At 39.3% G+C, this 19,330-nt stretch overlaps 1 protein-coding gene and 1 pseudogene across 3 annotated transcripts in view; both read left to right on the top strand.

Annotated features, from left to right (window-relative positions):
• The first annotated feature begins 3,914 nt into the window (after nt 1-3,914).
• LOC143394566 (acyl-coenzyme A thioesterase 1-like) overlaps nt 3,915-19,330 on the top strand; it is a 48,743-nt pseudogene continuing 33,327 nt past the window's right edge. The window contains exon 1 of the transcript XR_013155368.1: nt 3,915-3,992. The product of XR_013155368.1 is annotated as an acyl-coenzyme A thioesterase 1-like (transcript). The remainder of the gene's footprint in view (nt 3,993-19,330) is intronic.
• LOC143393695 (acyl-coenzyme A thioesterase 1-like) lies at nt 11,710-18,395 on the top strand. Of its 2 annotated transcripts, XM_077109128.1 has the most exons (4): nt 11,710-12,241; nt 15,004-15,206; nt 17,011-17,223; nt 17,312-18,395. In XM_077109128.1, exons 1-4 carry the CDS (start codon nt 11,785-11,787, stop codon nt 17,588-17,590), a joined length of 1,152 nt encoding a protein of 383 aa, XP_076965243.1. In that variant the 5' UTR covers nt 11,710-11,784; the 3' UTR covers nt 17,591-18,395. The 2 variants fall into 2 exon arrangements, with proteins under 2 accessions (XP_076965243.1, XP_076704226.2); XM_076848111.2 differs by having other exon boundaries at nt 11,713-12,241; nt 17,011-18,395.

Below are 19,330 nucleotides of genomic sequence, written 5' to 3'. Positions count from 1 at the left end.
TAACATGGATTGGCTTATAGATGAAGCTCCCTCAAATGGGATGGCCACCATGACAGTTCTGGAGAGGACCAACTAAGGTCAAAACTCCACTGCTGGATGGAGGAGTCGAACACTTGATTGGAGAAAGCTACTGAAGGAAGAGCCCAGTTCTCCTGCTAATCATCAAAAGTAATACATTTGGAGACAGCATTGTTTCCTTTGCGGTTCCTTCCCTGCTTAGAGACAGTTCACTCTGTACTGAGAGTGCTCTGTGCTCGAGCCTCACTTTGCTCTTATTTCACTTTCTCCTCACTTTTTCTTTACTTCCACTTATAATGAAGTTCTCTTGCACGGCTTTTGGTGTCTGACTTTGAATTTTCTTTCATTGGAACACAGAACCAAGGTTTGGAGTTACAGCTCCCTGCTTTCCTATGACATTTTTAGCTCTTTATCACTATTTTTTCCCTGCCTATTTAATGTTGACTTTTTCATTTATGTTGAAGTAATGAGAAATTGAAATTAAAATACAACAAAGACTGCTTGAAAGTTTTTCTTATAGCACTTCAGGCAACACAAGAAAAGGAAATAATTTTCAAATTAATGGTTTCACAACTCCTAGCAAGCTGTATGGTATCCTAGACTCTAAGAGTCATCCATTTTGAGTTCTATAGCTTTTTCTTTTCTTTTTCTTTTTTTTTTTAAGAGAGAGGGAGGGAGAGAGAGAATTTTCATAATTATTTTTTAGTTATCGGCAGACACAACATCTTTCTTTGTATGTGGTGCTGAGGGGAACCTGGGCCGCATGCATGCCAGGCGAGTGCGCTGCCGCTTGAGCCACATCCCCAGCCCAGCTTTTTCTTGACTAATAATGGCTTAGGGTGACAAAGTGGTTCTGTTTTGTTTTGTTTTTGTTTTCCCCAAATTACCTTTATAACTTCATCAAAATCTTAGAGTAATAATAAAAGATCTCTCTGTCTATAGAATTTTTTAAAAATTACTTTTTCTGCCATGTTGGCCAGAAAAATATCCAAGAAAATAAATGCAAAAAATCTTTCAAAATCAATTTCTAATTTCAATACCTAGAAAAATTTTTTCTTTTAATTTCTTTTAAACTTATTTTTAAAGACCTTTTAATTTATTTTAATAAATCTTCTAATTTGTGAAAAGAGAAAGTTTTTATATGAAAAATAATTTAGTGTGATAGAAAAATTTTTGTCCTAGAGTAGAATACTAGATTGTTCAAGAATGGGAAAAAAGAAATACAGGTAAAATCAAAGGTTTAAATAGTTGTCAGGTATCTGAGGGAGTCACAAAAGGTATATGAAGGATAATTTAATGAAAAGAAAAATCTGTGTGATCAATTTGGCTACAATTATAGGAAAATTATTTGTAGGTTTTTCTAAACAATGGACACTAATACACTGATATAAGACCAGAATCTAAGTCATTATGAATGAAGCAACAAGGTTTTCTTGAAATATTTGTCTTCCATTATAACAAATTTGCAAGAGGTTTTGATTGTTAATTCTGATATCTATTTTTTTCTTCAGCTTCTTTGAGTTCTATAGCTTTTTCTATAGTACAATTTCTATTGATGACTTTTTAAAAAAATTTGTTGTTTTTATTTTTTTATTTTTTATTTTTTTGTTTTTCGATATACATGACAGTATGGTGTATTTTGACATACATACATGAGATGCGACTCATTCCAAATTTGATCCCATTCTTGTGGTTGAACACAATGTGGAGTTACAATGGTCATGTATACTTATATGAGAATAGGAAAGTTAAGTCTGATCCATTCCACTGTCCTTCCTATTCCCATACTGCATCCCTTCCCTTTTCTCCCCTTTGTCCAATCCAATGAATTTCTAAACTTCCCCTCCCTGTCCTCCCTTCTTATGGATTAGCATCCACATATCAGAGAGAACATTTGACCTTTGATTTTTTGAGACAGTCTTATTTTACTTAGTATGATAGCCTCTGTTCCATCCATTTACCTGCAAATGCCATAATTTCATTTTTCTTTATGGCTGAGTAATATTCCATTCCAAATTATATTTTTGTAATATAATTTGATATATATCCACATTTTCTTTATCTATTCATCTGTTGAAGGGCACCTCTGTTGGTTCCATGCTTCACTATTGTGAATTGAGTTGCTATAAACATTGATCTGGCTGCATCACTGTAGTATGCTGATCTTAAGTCCTTTGGATATAAGCCAAGGAATGGGATAACTGGGTCCAATAGTGGTTCCATTCCAAGTTTTCTAAGGAATCTCCATACTGCTTTCCATAATGGTTGCACCAATTTGTAGTCCCACCAGCAGTGTATGAGTGGACCTTTTTTCCTACATCCCCACATTTAATGTTACTTGATAATTTAATATTCTTGATAATTGCTATTCTGACTGGAGTGAGACAGAATCTCAGTGTAGTATTAATTTGCATTTCTTTAGTTTCTAGAGATGTTGAACATTTTTTCACATATTTTTGAGCATTTGTATTTCTTCTTCTGTGAAGTGCCTATTCAATTAAATTGCCCATTTATTGACTGGGTTATTGTTGTTGTTGTTATTATTATTATTATTAGTTAATTTTTTGAGTTCTTTGTATATCCTGGAGATTAACACTCTCTCTGAGGTGCAGGTAGTAAAGATTTTCTTCCATTCTGTAGGTGCTCTCTTCATGTCCTGATTGCTTCCTTTGCTGTGAAGAAGCTGTTTAGTTTGATGGCAGTCCATTTATTGATTCTTGTTTTTACTTCTGGTGTCTACTTTGACTTTTTTTTTTTTGGTACCATTGATTGAACTCAGGGGTATTCGGCCACTGAGCCACATCCCCAGCCCATTTTTGTAATTTAATTTGAGACAGGGTCTCACTGGGTCGCTTAGCTCCTCACCATTGCTGAGGTTGGCTTTTGAACTTTGGATCCTCTTGCCTCACCCTCCCAAACCGGTGGGATTACAGGCAGGCGTCACCATGCCCGGCTTCTACCTTGACGTTTTAAGCAGGTCCTATAAGCTGTTTTCCCCCTCCCCAGATTCTGACTACTGTTGTGAATGACTTGGGATAAATTGATTTTTTTCTCTTGGCTTTACTTGATGTATTCGGATTGTTCTGCGGAACCGGACAATTTCACTTACTTTTATCATTTCCAAGGTTCTGCCTTCCCCTGTGCAAGGTACTAGTTTTCTTGTTAATGTTCCAGAATAGGCTATCAATTCATAACTCAGACACAGACCCTTCCAGAGTCTGTATCCAAACATATTCTCAGAAAGCATCTATGAACCCGTCAAGTACACACTATGAGCAATGCTCTCTGACCTTCCCAAAAATATAAAGACAAGAAATTACCATTGAAATTAAACAGTGGCAGCTGGACATGGTGGTGCATGCCTGTAATCCCAGTCGTGTGGGATGCTGAGGCAGGAGGATTTCGAGTTCAAAGCCAGCCTCAGCAAAAAAGTGAGGCAGAAGCAACTCAGTGAGATCCTGTCTCTAAATTAAAAAAAAAAAAAAAAAAAAAGAAGGCTGGGGATGTGGCTTAGTAGTCGAGTGACCCTGAGTAAGTCAATCCCTGTTACCAAAAAAAAAAAAGAAAGAAAGAAATTAAATAGTGGCAGCCATGTCCAAGAAGCCTTGCAGGGATTTAATACCTTTTTGAAGCTTGTGTAAGACAAACATATGAGTGAATGTGGCAATGAGTGCACAACAGGGAAAAGGTATCCTGTTAGAATGCTTGGCAGTATAATTCATAGCACTTTAGCACAGAAATACATGTCACCTCTGCAAAGGTCCTGTTTTACTATGATGCAAAAATTGGGTCATGTAGGGATTCATAATAAACTTTTTGTTAAATAAACTTTTGCAACCGTCAAAAAAAAAAAAAAAAAGTATGTTTTCATCAGGTTTCACATCCAGGTAGGTGAACGGGCCTCATATAAGCAGAAGCAATGACACAGCAAGAAGTTTTTCTTTACTTTCTGGTAACTGGCTTGGTAAACATAGGTGAGTTTTGAGACAATAATTTGTTTTTTGCCTGCTGTTTTTATTAGGTTTTGATTGCTTGGGGAAAATGAAGCTTAAAGGAAGTATCTTAAAAAAAAAAAAAAACATTTATTTGCTTTTAAAGTCTTTAAATCACTTTGTAACTCCAGTTAAGACATTCTAGTTAAATGAATGACCATTATTTCACAATGATGTGTGATCTTATTTTGATCAAATGTATTCAACCTTTGACATATTTGGCAGGCTTCCTTAGGGTTAAAGTTCTCAAATTATGTCTTTTTGGTTTCTGGATTTTGCAGTTGGATATTATTGTAAAGATAATAAAGTGATTAGGCTTATTGGGTATATCATATTGTATGGAAAGCATTTGCAATCAAATGGATGGAAGAGACTCTAACAAGTTCTCTTGAATACAATTTTATAATAGCACTAAACTTAATGAACTAAATAAAAATTCCAGAACTCTAAGAAAGCAACAGATGGGCTCATGGAACTGCTATTAGAGGGTCAAAAAAGCAAGAATTAAAAGAGACTGAATGAGCTGATATAATTTAGGGTTTTGTTTCCTCTCTTATTTAAAAAAATATAATTGGCTCTTAAATGTTTTTGTTTCCTACACTTTACAAAACTTCTTTCTTAAGCTATCATTTACCACAATATCCCAAAATATACTTTTATAAACAAAGGTGGAAACATTTACTTTTCTCCCACTTGATTCCTCCAATATTCAAAAGCTATTTGTAATTTACATTTCTGTGGTAATATGATAAATACATAAGTTGCATAAAAAACAGATTCTTATGTGCAGGACACAATCTGAAACGTTGGCATACTTGAAAATATGCGTATAATACTTGCCTTCAAGGATTTCCAATAAAAACTGTTGCTTCCAAGTGGGTTCTGGAATTTCAAGTTATTTTAGGTGCAGTAGGTGAAAATCTAAAGTCTACCTCGGTTTGGCAAACTACCTGGGAGAACTGGAAGAGGGCAGGTGGTAATGGGGATTGGACCCCAGGGTGCTCTATCTTTGAGCTACATTCCTAGCCCTTTTCATTTTTTTTAGACAGGGTCTTGCTAAGTTTTCCAGGCTGTCCTGTCCAATCTTCCTGTCTCAGCCTCCTAAGTAGCTGGGATCACAGGAGTGCACCACTGAACCCACTGGCCTGGAGAATTTTATAAATTTGACATTACTATATGGGAAATATCTTTTCCTGCTGCACATGTGTAAACAGTTAAGCCACATCTGATCAAACAAAACTCATTGTACAAGTAAGTCGTTTTTTCTTTGACTGCCTTTGGTTAAAATGGGTGTGATTATAGAGATAACACTTATAATTCCAAAGAAGAACTATAACATACCTGTCCATAATAGCTCTGATCATTGTTTGTGAGGTTTTTAAGTTATCTACCTAACAGATTAGATCCTAAATTCTTCCAGGTTCCTCCAATCCTCTTTTCTGCAACGATATTATTAGGAAAAAAAATTGCTCTTTCCTAAAGTCCTATAAACCAGAGCTGACAACTTGAAGTAAATTTCAAGGGACAGACTCATACCTGAAATGTGGGCCACAGTTTTACCAAACTGCCCAATGTCATAAACACAGATATTAAAACTGCAAACCGGATGAGAAATTGATGTAAGAACAGACTCAATATCATAATGAGCCTTTTGCCCCTCTTAATTTTTTTTTCCTTTTTTGCATGTGGGAGGATAATGATGTAGTTAATATTTCACAGTCAATAGTCATTGCATGTATGTTGAAACAACAGTGGGTTACTTTGGCAACTTCCTTAATGCCTTTTTTTTTTGGTTCAAATTATACAAGCGTTCCTCCTTTTTTTTATATCACTCTTGATTCAACCTAATCGTGGAATAACAAATGATAATATCACTCCATATTTTTTAATGGCTAAGAAAGAAAATGTGTGTGTTATTGCTAAAAATACATGCTGGATCTGAGAAATTGAGACTAAACTACATAAAATAAGAGAACAGCCTCTATGATTACAACAGGACTTACCTGTTCCCTTGGTGATTTCTTTTTTCTGTTGGTAAATGTCATCACTGGGTTCTTTATTCAAAACTATTCAGCAAAGTGGACCTGTTATGATCTTAGTTTTGTTTTCTTTTGTCCTTTTTCAACTTCATATCTATTAAATTTCTGTAGAAGTATAACTCTTGGCTCAGCACTTTGATACAAAAGCTATCATCTACATACAGAACAGATAAACAATGAAATCTAAATAAATAGAGTCTCAAAAACCACTCCTTCTAAACCTCCTTTTTACTCAAAAGTGAGTAAAAGTTGCCAATCAGTTCCCCCTGATGTGGGACCAGACCAGACCAACATCTATGATGGGTCCATCCTGGCAATGAGGCCAATCAAACTTAAGTACAGGATGGGAAATCAGGAATGTTTTCAGAGAAATGTTCTTGATCAAAAGGGGGAAATGTGGAAGATCTCAAAATCGAATCAGGCATTACTTATGTCGACCCTATCTAAATAAACAAATCAAGGAGGTTATAAAAGAAGGGGTGTCACACATAATTGCCTGATACTCTCAAAGAAGACTCTGCCAGAATCATAACCTTGCACAAAGGCCAATGCAACATACACCAAACTATAATTCTGGAACAACTGAGCCCACTTGTTGTCTGTGCAACATTAAAAAGACTCAATCCTTGTTATTAGTCCTACTGGCCAAAGATTATCATTTCAAAATCTCTTATGAAATCCTTCTCATTTTTTCCTTTAAAAAGATCCACTTGCCCCAACATCTTGGGAAACACTCATAGTAAACTATGGCATGAGGATTCCCATTCTCATGCCATTCGATTCCAAATAAATATCATTATTTTTTGGAGAATCTCTCACTGATACTTTCTACTTTGCGATTTCCTTGTAAGAAGATAAAAGAAGTCCCTTTCACTGGTGACAGTGTGTGGGGGGGGAGCTGAAACTGGATGTCTTCCCTAGGAGGCATATGAAGGCGTGCATGAAGGAGTAAATGAAGAAGTAACTCATGGCAAGGGACAGAGGCAACAGTCAGGGAACCCAGCTGCAGACAAATCTAAAAAACGGTGGGTGGGAGTGATCTTGAATTACACTTTTGAACATTTAGCAACAATTCAACTGTTAAGGGAAAATGCTGAACACTAACAAAGCAGGGGAAGTATTTAATTATCCCATTTTAGGATAACGAATTCTAGGATAAAGGCAGGAATTGATCAGTCGTAATTTAGGAAGAGAGGATCTTACAAGGAGGACACTTTCTTATACGTGACATTACAAGAGTCTGATGCTCTGTTTCTGTGTTTGATGAGGAGGGGGACTTCCATGACCCTAATTATGGCGAATTGGAGAAAAAGAACTGCTAAAATGATCTAAAAGAAATCGACATTCCTAAATTCCCCAAAGACTTAAACCCTCCCATTCAAATGTTAGAGACAGAGGTATTTAAGAGAATGTATGATGTTGGCAGTGAAGAGTCAGAGAGTTCACAAATAACGTTGTTTGTTTGTTTGTTTGTTTTGTGGTACACCAATTGAACCCAGGGAATTTTCTTTTTAAAATTTGTTCTAATTAGTTATACATGACTGTAGAATGCATTTTGACACATCATACATAAATGGAGTATAACTTCTCAGTCTTCTGGTTGTACATGATGTAGAGTTACACTGGTTGTGCAGTAATCTATGCACATAGGATAATAATGTCTGATTCATTCTACTGTTGTTCCTACTCCTATACCCTCTCCCTTCCCTTCACTCCCCTTGCCTAATCCAAAATACCTCTACTCTTCCTTAGCACCCTCCCATTTTGAATTAGCATCCACATATCAGAGAAACATTCGGCCTTTGTTTTTTTTGGAATTGGCTTATTTCGTTTAGCCTGATATTCTCCAGCTCCACCCATTTACCTGCAAATGCCATAATTTCATTCTTCTTGGTAGCTGAGTGATATTCCATTGTGTGTATATATATCACGTTTTCTTTATCTATTCATCTGTTAAGGGCATCTAGATTGGTTCCATAGTTTAGCTATTGTGAATTGAGCTGCTATAAACATTGATGTGGCTATGCCACTGCAGTATGCTGATTTTAAGTCCTTTAGGTATAAACTGAGGAGTCATTTGGTGGCTCTATTCCAAGTTTTCTGAGGAATCTCCATAGTGCTTTCCATAATGATTGCACCAAATTTGTAGTCCCACTAGCAATGTTAAGAGTTTACCTTTTTCCCCACAACCTCGCCAACATTTATTGTTGCTTGTATTCTTGATAATTGCCATTCTGTCTGGAGTGAGATGAAGTCTTAGAGTAGTTTTTATTTGCATTTCTCTAACTGCTAGAGATGTTGAAAACTTTTTCATATATTTTTTTGATTATATTTCTAGCCCTTGGGTCATTCCGTTTAAGTAATGGTTGTTTGGCCAAGGAGTCTGGCCATGTTTACTGATTATCTAATAGAATTGCATAAGTAATCAATACAGCTCCTGAAAAATAATCTCTTAAATGTTCTAGTGAGTTGAAACTAAGGCAAAGGTCTTGGCAAGTATGCAAGTAAGTAACTCACACAGTTCAAGGTTTTGGGAAGTGAATCAAGAAAAGGCTCACCAGGATAATGATGAAGCTCTTTTTGTACCTGACAGCTAGTGGCTTTTTTTGAAAACCCTGTCTGCCATTTAACCTAATCTCCCTGCATGTTAGGAACCATCTTTTAAAGACTAAGGATGATGGCCTTCAGAGGGAGAGACATGTGACCCCAATGACTCCTTAAAATATCAGTTTCCTCAACAGTAACTGTCTACCTCAATCCAGATGCTTTGAACAAGAAAACAATCAAGAAATCAGGGGATTTTACACAAGATCATAGATTATGCATAATTCCTGGAAATTTAAGATAATTCCTGGAAACCTTAAGCTAGTGTTTGAGGATATGGAATAGGGGGTGCGTCTGAGGAGGACACAGGGAGCCAAAGAGCCTCTTTGGTGGTTTCATTACTCCCAAAGATTGTTGTGTTTTGTTACTCCTTTTCTAAACTTTTTACTTTGAAATGATTTTATACTTACACAAATCTTGCAAGCAAAAAATTGTTAGAATTCATACACACTTCATCAAACTTCCCCTAATGTTAGCATCTTACAGATCATAGCAAAAATATTAAAATCAGTAATTATCATTGACACAATGCTATTGACATGACAGTATTATTGAAATTAAGGTATTGTATCTTATTTATTCGAAAGGTTGTAAGACTGTAAAAATGGAAACACGCCACGCTCTGTTGTCCTACCATAACAATAGGTATGAAATAGGAACAGGTCCTATTTGAGTGAAACCACATTTGAGGCTGAAACAACTGGGAATCTGCCCCACCTTGAACCTTTCTCCCTTTACTCACTTGGATTCTCAGAAATGAAGATGGATTTCAGATGTTAACTGAGAATCAAAGACGATGAAATGAAATTGATTTACCAATGGGTGGCACTGTATATCTATAGGAGTATCTCTCAAAATCACCCCTGATGTTGTTACGCTTTGTCAATGGACAAAATTGCAATTTATTTTAAAGATCTTAATTGGCTTTATTTTTAATTTCAAAATCCAAACGTAATTAGTTCGGGTTGGGTATTTGCTATTCAGCATGTGTGACTCCATTTTGATTTTTAGTCTGGTCTGTTGGGGCCCAAAGTATGGCCTCCCATGATTTTTAGTGAACACATTTATTGAGCTTCCTGGAGCACTCTTTTCAGCTTCAATGCATTTCTAGACATCGACAGCAGTTTGCCTCATTTGACAGCAAGTGATGCCTCTACAATCTTGCTTCAGGAACTTTCAGTACTCTAACATTTACCATGATCTGTGGAAATAAGGTTTCAACCAGTGAGCTAGAGCCAATTCAGACCTGGAAAGTACTCATCATCTTCACAGTATAATGGTACAGCCAGTGGCTTTTTTGAAAACCACTTTGCCATTTAACCTAACCTCCTTGAAAGTTAGGAATCTTCTTTTAAAGACTAAGAATGAGGGCCCTCAAAGGGAGAGATGTATGACCCCAATAACACATTAAAATATCAATTTCCTCAACAGTAACTGTCTACCTCAATCCAGATGCTTTGGACAAGAAAGTTTGGGGCTGACCTAAGAGCCACTGCTTCTGCAGTTCAGACTTTCCACACCGAATGCTTAACTCAAGCCAGTGGCTGTTCACCATGGAAAAGCTATGGGACCCTCTCAGAGAGAAAACCTCCAGGAGTGCCATATCTGGGTAACAAGGAAATTCTGCTCTAAAGTGGGGAAGGGAGTTTGTCTAGCCATGAGGGACTCATACTAATATGTGGTCTAATTCTGGAGACAGCATGTCATAGATCTGGGTATGAGGTTCAGGCTTCAAGTCACTGGACAACACTGGCCATTGTGTGGGGCCACCCTCCTCTCACGAGGATAGAGCACTTTCTATGGCTACTAATTCTCTGTGGATCCCGGCCCTCCTGACAGCTGGCCTGGACACCACCTACTTCTTCATTTGAGCTCCCAAGAGAGAACTCCCCAGAGGAAGGGGCTCTAAATGTCCTATGCAGGGCAGGCCACCTCCTTAGCTGCTTTTCCCTCCTGTGTCAAAGAGCTACTCCGTGTGTCTCCATAGCAAGCTGCACATCAGGGAAAGGGAGGCAGGAGCTGCCTTTCTGAAATCTGAGTGTCCATTTCAATTTATGTGTTGGTGATTGCAGCAGCCTAGGAAGTTCTCTGCAGGCAGAGGATTCCCAGATTGGGTGACAGCCTATAATACTGTATTTCAAAATTCGCATCAGTGATTACTTCATTAGGTGAAATGGGGGAAAGGTCAATGAAATCTCAGAGCCGGGGCCTAACTTGATAACTTTTTATAAGATAATAATTTAATGACATAATCTGTCACAAATGACAGGTGTCCTGAGCTGTATGGTTGGATTTAGACTAAGACAGGCCATTGGCAAGATATTGTAGGGCTAGAATATAGAAAAACGAAAGTAGAGGCCTCCTAAATGCTAGGTAGATGCTCTACCAGTGAACATATTCCTAGCTCTCTTGCTTACTTTCTTCCTCCCTCCCTCCCTTCTGAGCCTTCCTTCCTTCCTTCCTTCTTCCAATGTCATCTATGCTTTTGTAATTAGTAATTTTATGAAAAGCTTTTCTGATGTCCAGTTTACATGGACTACTTATTTTCTAACTGAATTCTGAAACTAATACTGCCCGTGACTGTATCTGCAAATGGATATGTACTCTTACTACTGATGCCATAGTGTTCTTACATATTAGATCATTTAATTGCCCCCACATATCTTTTCAAATGAGGAAACTAGATTCAGAGACTTCATCGCCTACCTTACTAAAGATCCACACTAGAGGGCAGTCAGACAGGACCCCTGGCGATCTGATTCTATAGTCATCAAACTGTTCTGGACGCAGGAGGGATCAGGGCCGTGTTGCTCACAAATCACCTGAGTTAGTTACCTGGGATGACTTTGAAAAATGGAGATTTTTGGAACAGTATGCCTTCCAATCAGTCCTTCTACCCGAATTTCGACCTCACCACGCTGGAAAGCAGGATTAATCATTACTCTTAGCATTACTTATCACCATCCAGGGCAACTCCTGTACCCTACAAACACTAGGGGGCCTCGCACAGCGGATCGCAACCAATAGAATAAGCGACGGGTTCAGTGGCGAATTCCTTTCCGCGACGCCTAGAGAGGCCAGGCGGGGGTCAGGAGTCCTCCCAGACGTCCTTCCCTTTCTCCCGGGTGAGGATGGTTGCGACATTGATCCTGGAGCCCGCGGGCCGCTGCTGCTGGGATCAGCCGCTGCACATCGCGGTGCAAGGCCTGGCCCCCGAGCAGCAGGTCACGCTGCGCGCGTCCCTGAGCGACGAGAAGGGCGCGCTCTTCCAGGCCCACGCGCGCTACCGCGCGGACGCCGGGGGCGAGCTGGACCTGGCGCGCGCGCCCGCGCTGGGCGGCAGCTTCGCGGGCCTGGAGCCCATGGGACTGATCTGGGCCATGGAGCCTGATAAGCCGTTTTGGCGACTACTGAAATGGGACGTGCAGACGCCCTTCGTGGTGGAGCTGGAGGTGCTGGACGGCCACGAGCCCGACGTTGGGCGGCTGCTGGCCCGGGCGCTGCACGAGCGCCATTTCATGCCGCCCGGGGTGCGGCGGGTGCCGGTGCGGGCGGGCCGGGTGCGGGCCACGCTCTTCCTACCTCCAGGTGAGCAACCTCTGTCACTGTTACCCTCTGCCTGTGCTGCTTCATTGGTGCAGTGTCTGGACCTTCTCCCTTTCTCCAACCAAAGTCTCCTAGCAGCCCTCACAAGTCAGGGGTCACTGGGAAACTGCAGATCTTTCAGATTATGGCTGGGTTAATGTCCTGATCCCAGAGGCAACAGCAGGAGCAATATTGGAAGTTAGTTAGAAAAGGGGGAATATCAGACTTTGTCCAAGCCCTGATGAAATAGAATTTCAATAGTTAAAAGACACGCTCCCCCACTGTGGTTTGTGTGCACATTCAAGTATTGTGACAAGCTGCTCTTCTGTGGTTATTCAAGCAGAGTGCAACAGCAGCAGCCCAGCAGCATCACTGGGGAACTTGTTGGAACTTTACCAGTTCAGAAGGATAATGAATAACACTTGCCTATTCAGGAATTAAGTCTAATTGTTACACTCTAGTGATTAAGATGTGGTCATATAGAATGGACTAATAAGTTATAGGATAGAATAGACATTTCTTAAATTGATAATAAATATACGAAAATATGGAGTATGATATAGTAGCATAAATTATTGAGACATGGCAGTATTCTTGAGATTTATTTAGATCCCTACCTCACATCATACACAAAAATGAATTCCAGATGGATCAAAGATCTATATGAGAAAAACAAATGTAAAAGTTATAGAGAAAAAAAATGTGGTTTTCCTATAACCCTATACAGGAAGGGTTTCTTACATAGACTCAGAAAGGACCAATAATAAAGGAAACTGAAAAACTTTGGTGAGGCAAACAAGAAGATAAAGAGATAATTATGTGACAGAAGATGTCAGAATACATATAATAAGGGATCAGAATCCAAAATATAGTAAAGAAAACTTCTACAAACCAATAGAGTAAAACATAAGCTTCGTAGAAAAATAGGCCAAGGATATAAAATTGAATTTAAAACATAAATAGGAAAAGAATGTCAATAGCATATGGGAAAATTCTCAGCAGAAATATCCTTTTTAAAGTACTGTGGAATACCATCTCATACCTTCCAATAAGGCAAACATTTTTAAATGATGGTCAAGTGTTGGTGAAGATGTAGTAAAACAAGAACAGTCCATATTTCTGGTGAGACTGTGCAGTAACACAACTTTGGAAAACAGCTTGGCAACTTTTAGTGAAAATTGAAATCTACATATTATATAAATAACTTAGGCATGAAAATTGAACATATAGTCCTAGCTAAATGCAGCTGGAGTTTAGAGGATGTGTGTCACTGCAGTGCAAGTAATAATAAATTGCAACAACTTTAATGATCATCAAAAAAGGAAACAGATAAATTGTGCTATGATTATTAACATGTTATGCATGGTGCTGAGATTCCCCACCCTCAGTTTGGAAAGAAAGGCAATAATAATCTGAGTCTTTGTTAGTTATAATTTTACTACAAAAATAAAGATCTGGAAATTTGTGACAGCAGGTATAGATGAAATGTGGACTCAGTTTTTGATGGCAATCATGAAAATCATAAGCGTAGACCTAGAATGTGTAAACACTGCCTGAGATTTGGAGTTCTGTGAGAGTAAAAGCAAAAGTGACTCCATTTTGTTTAGTAACTCCATTTTGTAAAACAACCATGCCAAGTAGAAGGGCCATGACCAGGGCAAGATGTTCTTTTCCTTTTGCTATAGAAACCTTGAAGAACATGGAACTACCTAATGGGGCATTGTTTCTATAACTAGGGTAATGGGGCTCTGTTTCTGAAACTGGGGTGACTGGGCTAATTATGATTGGCTAAGCGTCCTTCCACCTGAGTGCACTCTCCCACTTCTGTAACTTGGCTTGCTTGCATTGGCTAGACCCCCAAACATCCCTTTTGCGATTTTCAGGCTTATAAGGAGCGCCCTTGCAATTGATTGGGGCAGATAAGGGGAAGAGCTTTATGTTCTGGTCAGTCGCCACCCATGCTTCAATAAAGGCTTGATTCAATTATTCGTGAGTGGTCTGGAAGTCAGTTTATGAAACCCAGGGATGAAGCTTTAACTATAACAGTTTTTTTCAGATGTATCCAAGATGACCAATGGTACCTTCTGACGACACAACTCATTTTTTTTTTTTTTTAATTTGTATTGAGGATTGAACACAGGGGTGCTCCTGAGCCACAGCCACAGCTATTTTTATTTTTTATTTTTAGACAGGGTCTTGCTAAGCTGCTGAGGCTGAGTTCAAACTTCTGATCTTCCTGCACCAGTCGCTCAAGTCGCTGGGATTAAAGATGTGTGCCACCTCAACCAGCGTAGTCATCACAATTCCTGGAAATTCAAATCAATTCAAATTTAGAATCACAAGCATCAAAAACAAACTCTGGGTACCTAAATAGGAAAGAAATTTATTGTAAAGCCATTGGTTAAGTACAAAGTTGACAGGAACACTGGGGATCAGGATCCGAAAACTGAGAGAATTCAAGGGAGATTCTACCACCCAAACAAACCACCACAGGCCATCGCTGAAGCTGGATGCTTGTGGCTCCTGTGGACTCAATGGCAGCACTGCTGACCTGAGTGAATACTAACCTGTGTTAACTCTATCACTCGTGGGAATGAGACCGGGTCACAAGGGAGGTTGGGTCTCATGCTTGCCTTTTGCAGTACAAGGTAGAGCCAGGGAAACAGGAAAGGAGGCATCAGCCTGCCCCTCTCCCCACAACAAATAAATGAGAATCTGATTCCAAGTTGTTTGAGGACTAGATCTGTGCTCTGTTTCCTTCCAAGGACTTGGGCCTTTTCCTGGGATCATCGACCTGTTTGGACTTGGAGGTGGCCTTCTGGAGTACCGAGCTAGTCTGCTGGCTGGCAAGGGTTTCGCTGTGATGGCTCTGGCTTATTACAACTATGACGACCTTCCCCAGAGCGCAGACATCTTTCACCTGGAGTACTTTGAAGAAGCCGTGAACTATCTACTGCATCACCCCCAGGTTGACTGATCTTTTAGTTTTTTGATTCCTAAATACCTGCTCCAGACAGGGTCAGATTTTCAACCCTGTGACCTGAGAGATTTACTCTATGAGAAAATTAAATATTCAGCTTCTTACAAATTTACAGAGAAAAGTAAATTTCTTTTTTGTTTTACTTTCTTTTTTTTTTCTAAATTTTTATGTGGTGCTAAGGATCAAACCTAGTGCTAGGCAAGTACTCTACCACTGAGCTACAACAACAGCCTAAGAAAAGTAAATTTCTGAGCTAGGACAACCCCACAGGGCATAGAATAAATAGGGAAACCTCATGTTTGAATTCCAGGTAGGGGGACCTAGCATCCCAGTATGCCCAGTAAAGTGGGTTTCCTGGGACACAGACCATGAGTGCTAGGACCAGGATAGCATCAGGCTCACCAGGGGGGTTGGTCACCTCAGAAGTGTCACTGTTTTGTGGCTCTGTGAATCTGTGTCCAACCTCCAGGTATGTTACAAAGAGTTAAATGATCACACTGGTGGAGCCCTTGAAATGGGCAGGTACTCATTCCCATGGCAAAGGATCTGGGCACAGTGGGTACAGAGTGAGGAAGATCAGGTTCACGTCCTCATGAGCTTAGAATATAATGTGGGAACAGGGCAGAGAGGGCTAGGAAACAAGGAAACTTAAAATTCCAAGTGCTAACAAGGACACTAATGGGGCACTGATTAAAAAAGAAAAAAGTGGGGCTGGGGTTGTGGCTCAGTGGTAGAGCGCTCGCCTAGCATGCATGAGGTACTGGTTTCAATCCTCAGCACCACATAAAAATAAAATAAAGACATTGTGCCAACTTAAAACTAAAAAATAAATATATGTAAACTTCTTTAAAGTGGAATGGATGGCACTATATAGAGCTCAGGAAGAGCCTCAATTAGCAAAGATTTAAATACTGACTATTAGTATTATTAGTGTTGGTGGCAGTGTTGTCAATTGTCAGGAGATAATTCTAGTGATTTTTTAAAACATTTTGTTACCTGCTACCATTTACGTGTTAGAAACAAAATACATACATTAGTGTCAGATCAATTTACATAGACTGATACTTTGGGTTTTTTAATACGTACTTGATTATAATTTTATACACATACATATACTGTTTGTCTGCTAGGTAATTAATTCCAATATTCTCTAAAGAAATAACTATTGGGCTGGGGTTGTGGCTTAGCGGTAGAGGCGCTTGCCTAGCATGCACAAGGCACTGGGTTCAATCCTCAGCACCACATAAAAAAAACAAATAAACTAAATAAAGGTATTGTGTCCATTTTTTTCTAAAAATATTTTAAAATAAAGAAATAACTGTTAATTTCAGGAAGAATTTTTTTCTTTGAAGCCCAGGCCTTTTCTTCCCCAGTACTTTCATGGGCATCCTAGAGCCTTACTTACAAATGGAATGTTACTTAGGTTCACCTTAAATTTCTTTGGATTACCATGAACTTCCATGAGTGCAGGGCCCACTGAAGTATAGAGGCACTACACACTACATAGCAAGCAGTTTTGGGATTTGAAAGCTTCTTATTGATGAGCATCGTGCTCAGAGCTTTACACATGGTTTCTCATTTGAACTTCACATGGATTTTGTGTTATAGGGGTTGAGCCTTAGTTTATTGCTAAGGAAACTGAGCTTAACAGAGGCTGAATAGTGTTTCCAAAGCTATGATATTGATAGAGCCCAGGTGCAGGCTCATGTCCACGTAACTTCTAGGTGGGCACTACTCACCCTACAACACTGTTCAGGGTCTCATTCTCCTTATTCTTTTGTCCCATTTTCAGGTAAAGGGTCCAGGGATTGGGCTGCTTGGGAATTCCAAAGGAGGAGAACTCTGCCTTGCCATATCCTCTTTCCTGAAGGGAATCACGGCTGCAGTCATAATCAATGGCTCTGTGGCCGTTGTTGGGGCAAGCATACACTACAAGGACCAGACGCTGCCCCCTGTGGGTATCATGAGAGATCGAATCAAGATGACCAAAGATGGCATCAAGGATGTTGTGGAAGCCCTGAAAAGTCCTTTGGAAGAGCAGAAGAGCTTTATTCCCGTGGAGAGGTCTGACACCACCTTTCTATTCCTTGTAGGTCAGGATGACCACAACTGGAAGAGCGAGTTCTATGCTAATGAGGCCTCTAAACGCTTGCAGGCCCATGGGAAGGAGAAGCCCCAGATCATCTGTTACCCCCAAGCAGGGCACTACATTGAGCCTCCTTACTGGCCCCTGTGCAGGGCTGCCCTGCATATCTTGGCAGGTGGTCCTATCATTTATGGAGGGGAGCCCAGGGCTCATGCCATGGCCCAGCTGGATGCTTGGAAGAGACTCCAGACTTTCTTTCATAAACATTTGGATGGTGTTCAGGTGACCATCCCGGCAAAACTGTAATTTTCATTTGCTCTCTCCTGAGAATAGTTGCCACCGTTTGTGTGTCTGGATCCTGTTTCCTTTTTAATAAGTACTTACGGTTTTTCCAAAAACACATTTTTATCAACTGCATGGCTTATCAGTTTGGGATTGGAGTCACTCTTCAGAAAACAGGAAACATAAGAGGTAGAAAAAGCTTCCTTCTCACTCTTGCACACATGCAACTGACAAGGCTCTAGCTGTGAAAACAAAAATGAGTAACACTGATGAACAGTGCTTGTGCATAGTTGAGAGTTCAACAGTTGTTTGCTAAATGACTGATTAATAAGTAAATGATTGGCTACCGTGTAAGAAAAGCATATACAGTGCCCTTCGTGTCTGTGGGTTCCGTGTTGTAGTTTCAACCAACTGCCAATCGAAAATATTTTAGAAAAAAATTGTGACTGTACTGAATGTATACAGATGATTTTAATGTTAGTTTCCGTAAACAATATAGTTTAGAAACTACTGACCCAGGATTTACATTTTATTCGGTGTTACAAGTACTCTAGAGATGATTTAAAAATACACAGGCAGATATGTGTAGGTTATATGCAAATACTACTTTATTTTATATAAGGGACTTCAGCCTCTGAAGATTTTGGTACCTGTAGACATCCTACCCAATCTCCCACAGATACCAATGCATGACTATAATACCAGAAAGGTTATAATGTCCCTTTTGAGTTTCTTCTTTTAGAATGGAAGCAACACCTTAGCCATAAACTATGAGTTGGATATAAACTTAATAAAAATTTCCAAATCAAGCATATTTTTGTTCTGTGGTATTTTCTCTTTGGATGAATATGGATTCCCCTAACAAAAAAAATTTTGTTAGATTCCTGTTTATATATATAAACACTTATGATTTTGTTGTTTCAAAAGCCAGCAAAACATTTTTTAGATGAATTACCTAAGTTCTTTGAACAGTGATATACAGGAGAATAAAAAAAATATGTATCACTTAAGATGAATAGATGAGGAACTTAAACATTTCTTAAACTTTAATTGTATTTAAACACCTCATCAGGCACAGTGGTGCACTCCTGTAATCCCAGTTACTTGGGAGTCTGAGACAGGAGGATTGAAAGTTCTAGGCCATCCTGGGTAGCTTAGGGAGACCCTGCCTCAAATCCCAATAAAAAAGGGCTGAGGATGAATCTCAATGGTAGTGTGCTTGCCTAGCATGCATTAATTAGGCCCAGTATTTAATCTTCAGTTTTGCATCCCCCCCCCAAAAACCCTTTAATTTATGGTTATCATAATCTGTTTCCTTTTATTTTTTAACACATCAATTCCTGACATATTTTTCCCTTGAAACTCAAAAACAAACACCACCTTGTTTGGTTAATAGATGACAGAGAACAATTCTGTTATGTCAGGTAACCTTGTCAGAAGTTAATAAGTGATGCTCCAGGGCACAGTCTTGGAAGTGGTGTCTGCATGGATTCCTAGCGATGGACAGATCCCTGGTCAGTTCCTCTTTACTAGCTATACCACACTCTTCTCCCTCACTGGCCTTACCAGCAAAGTCAGAGAAAATCCTGTAAATGTCTATCTCAATAGGTAAAATCTCCTATTTGGATGTCATGGCGTTGCAAATGGTTTACTGTGAAAACTGGGAGCAATAAGTAGAGCTGACAGATTTTGACAACTTGCAGTTTGACCAGAAAAATGCACATAAAGCTGGGACCAAGGAAGC

This window comes from Callospermophilus lateralis, chromosome 3 (genome assembly GCF_048772815.1).
Source record: "Callospermophilus lateralis isolate mCalLat2 chromosome 3, mCalLat2.hap1, whole genome shotgun sequence".
In the NCBI taxonomy this organism is placed as follows: Eukaryota; Metazoa; Chordata; class Mammalia; order Rodentia; family Sciuridae; genus Callospermophilus; species Callospermophilus lateralis.
Note: the sequence above shows the minus strand (reverse complement) of the source record. Positions and strands in the feature narration are given on the sequence as shown.

Coding starts and splice junctions, on each gene's coding strand:
- LOC143393695 (XM_076848111.2), top strand. CDS start 11,785: ATGGTTGCGACATTGATCCTGGAGCCCGCGGGCCGCTGCTGCTGGGAT. Junction 12,242..15,003: donor CACGCTCTTCCTACCTCCAG/GTGAGCAACCTC, acceptor TTTCCTTCCAAG/GACTTGGGCCTTTTCCTGGG. Junction 15,207..17,010: donor ATCTACTGCATCACCCCCAG/GTTGACTGATCT, acceptor TCCCATTTTCAG/GTAAAGGGTCCAGGGATTGG.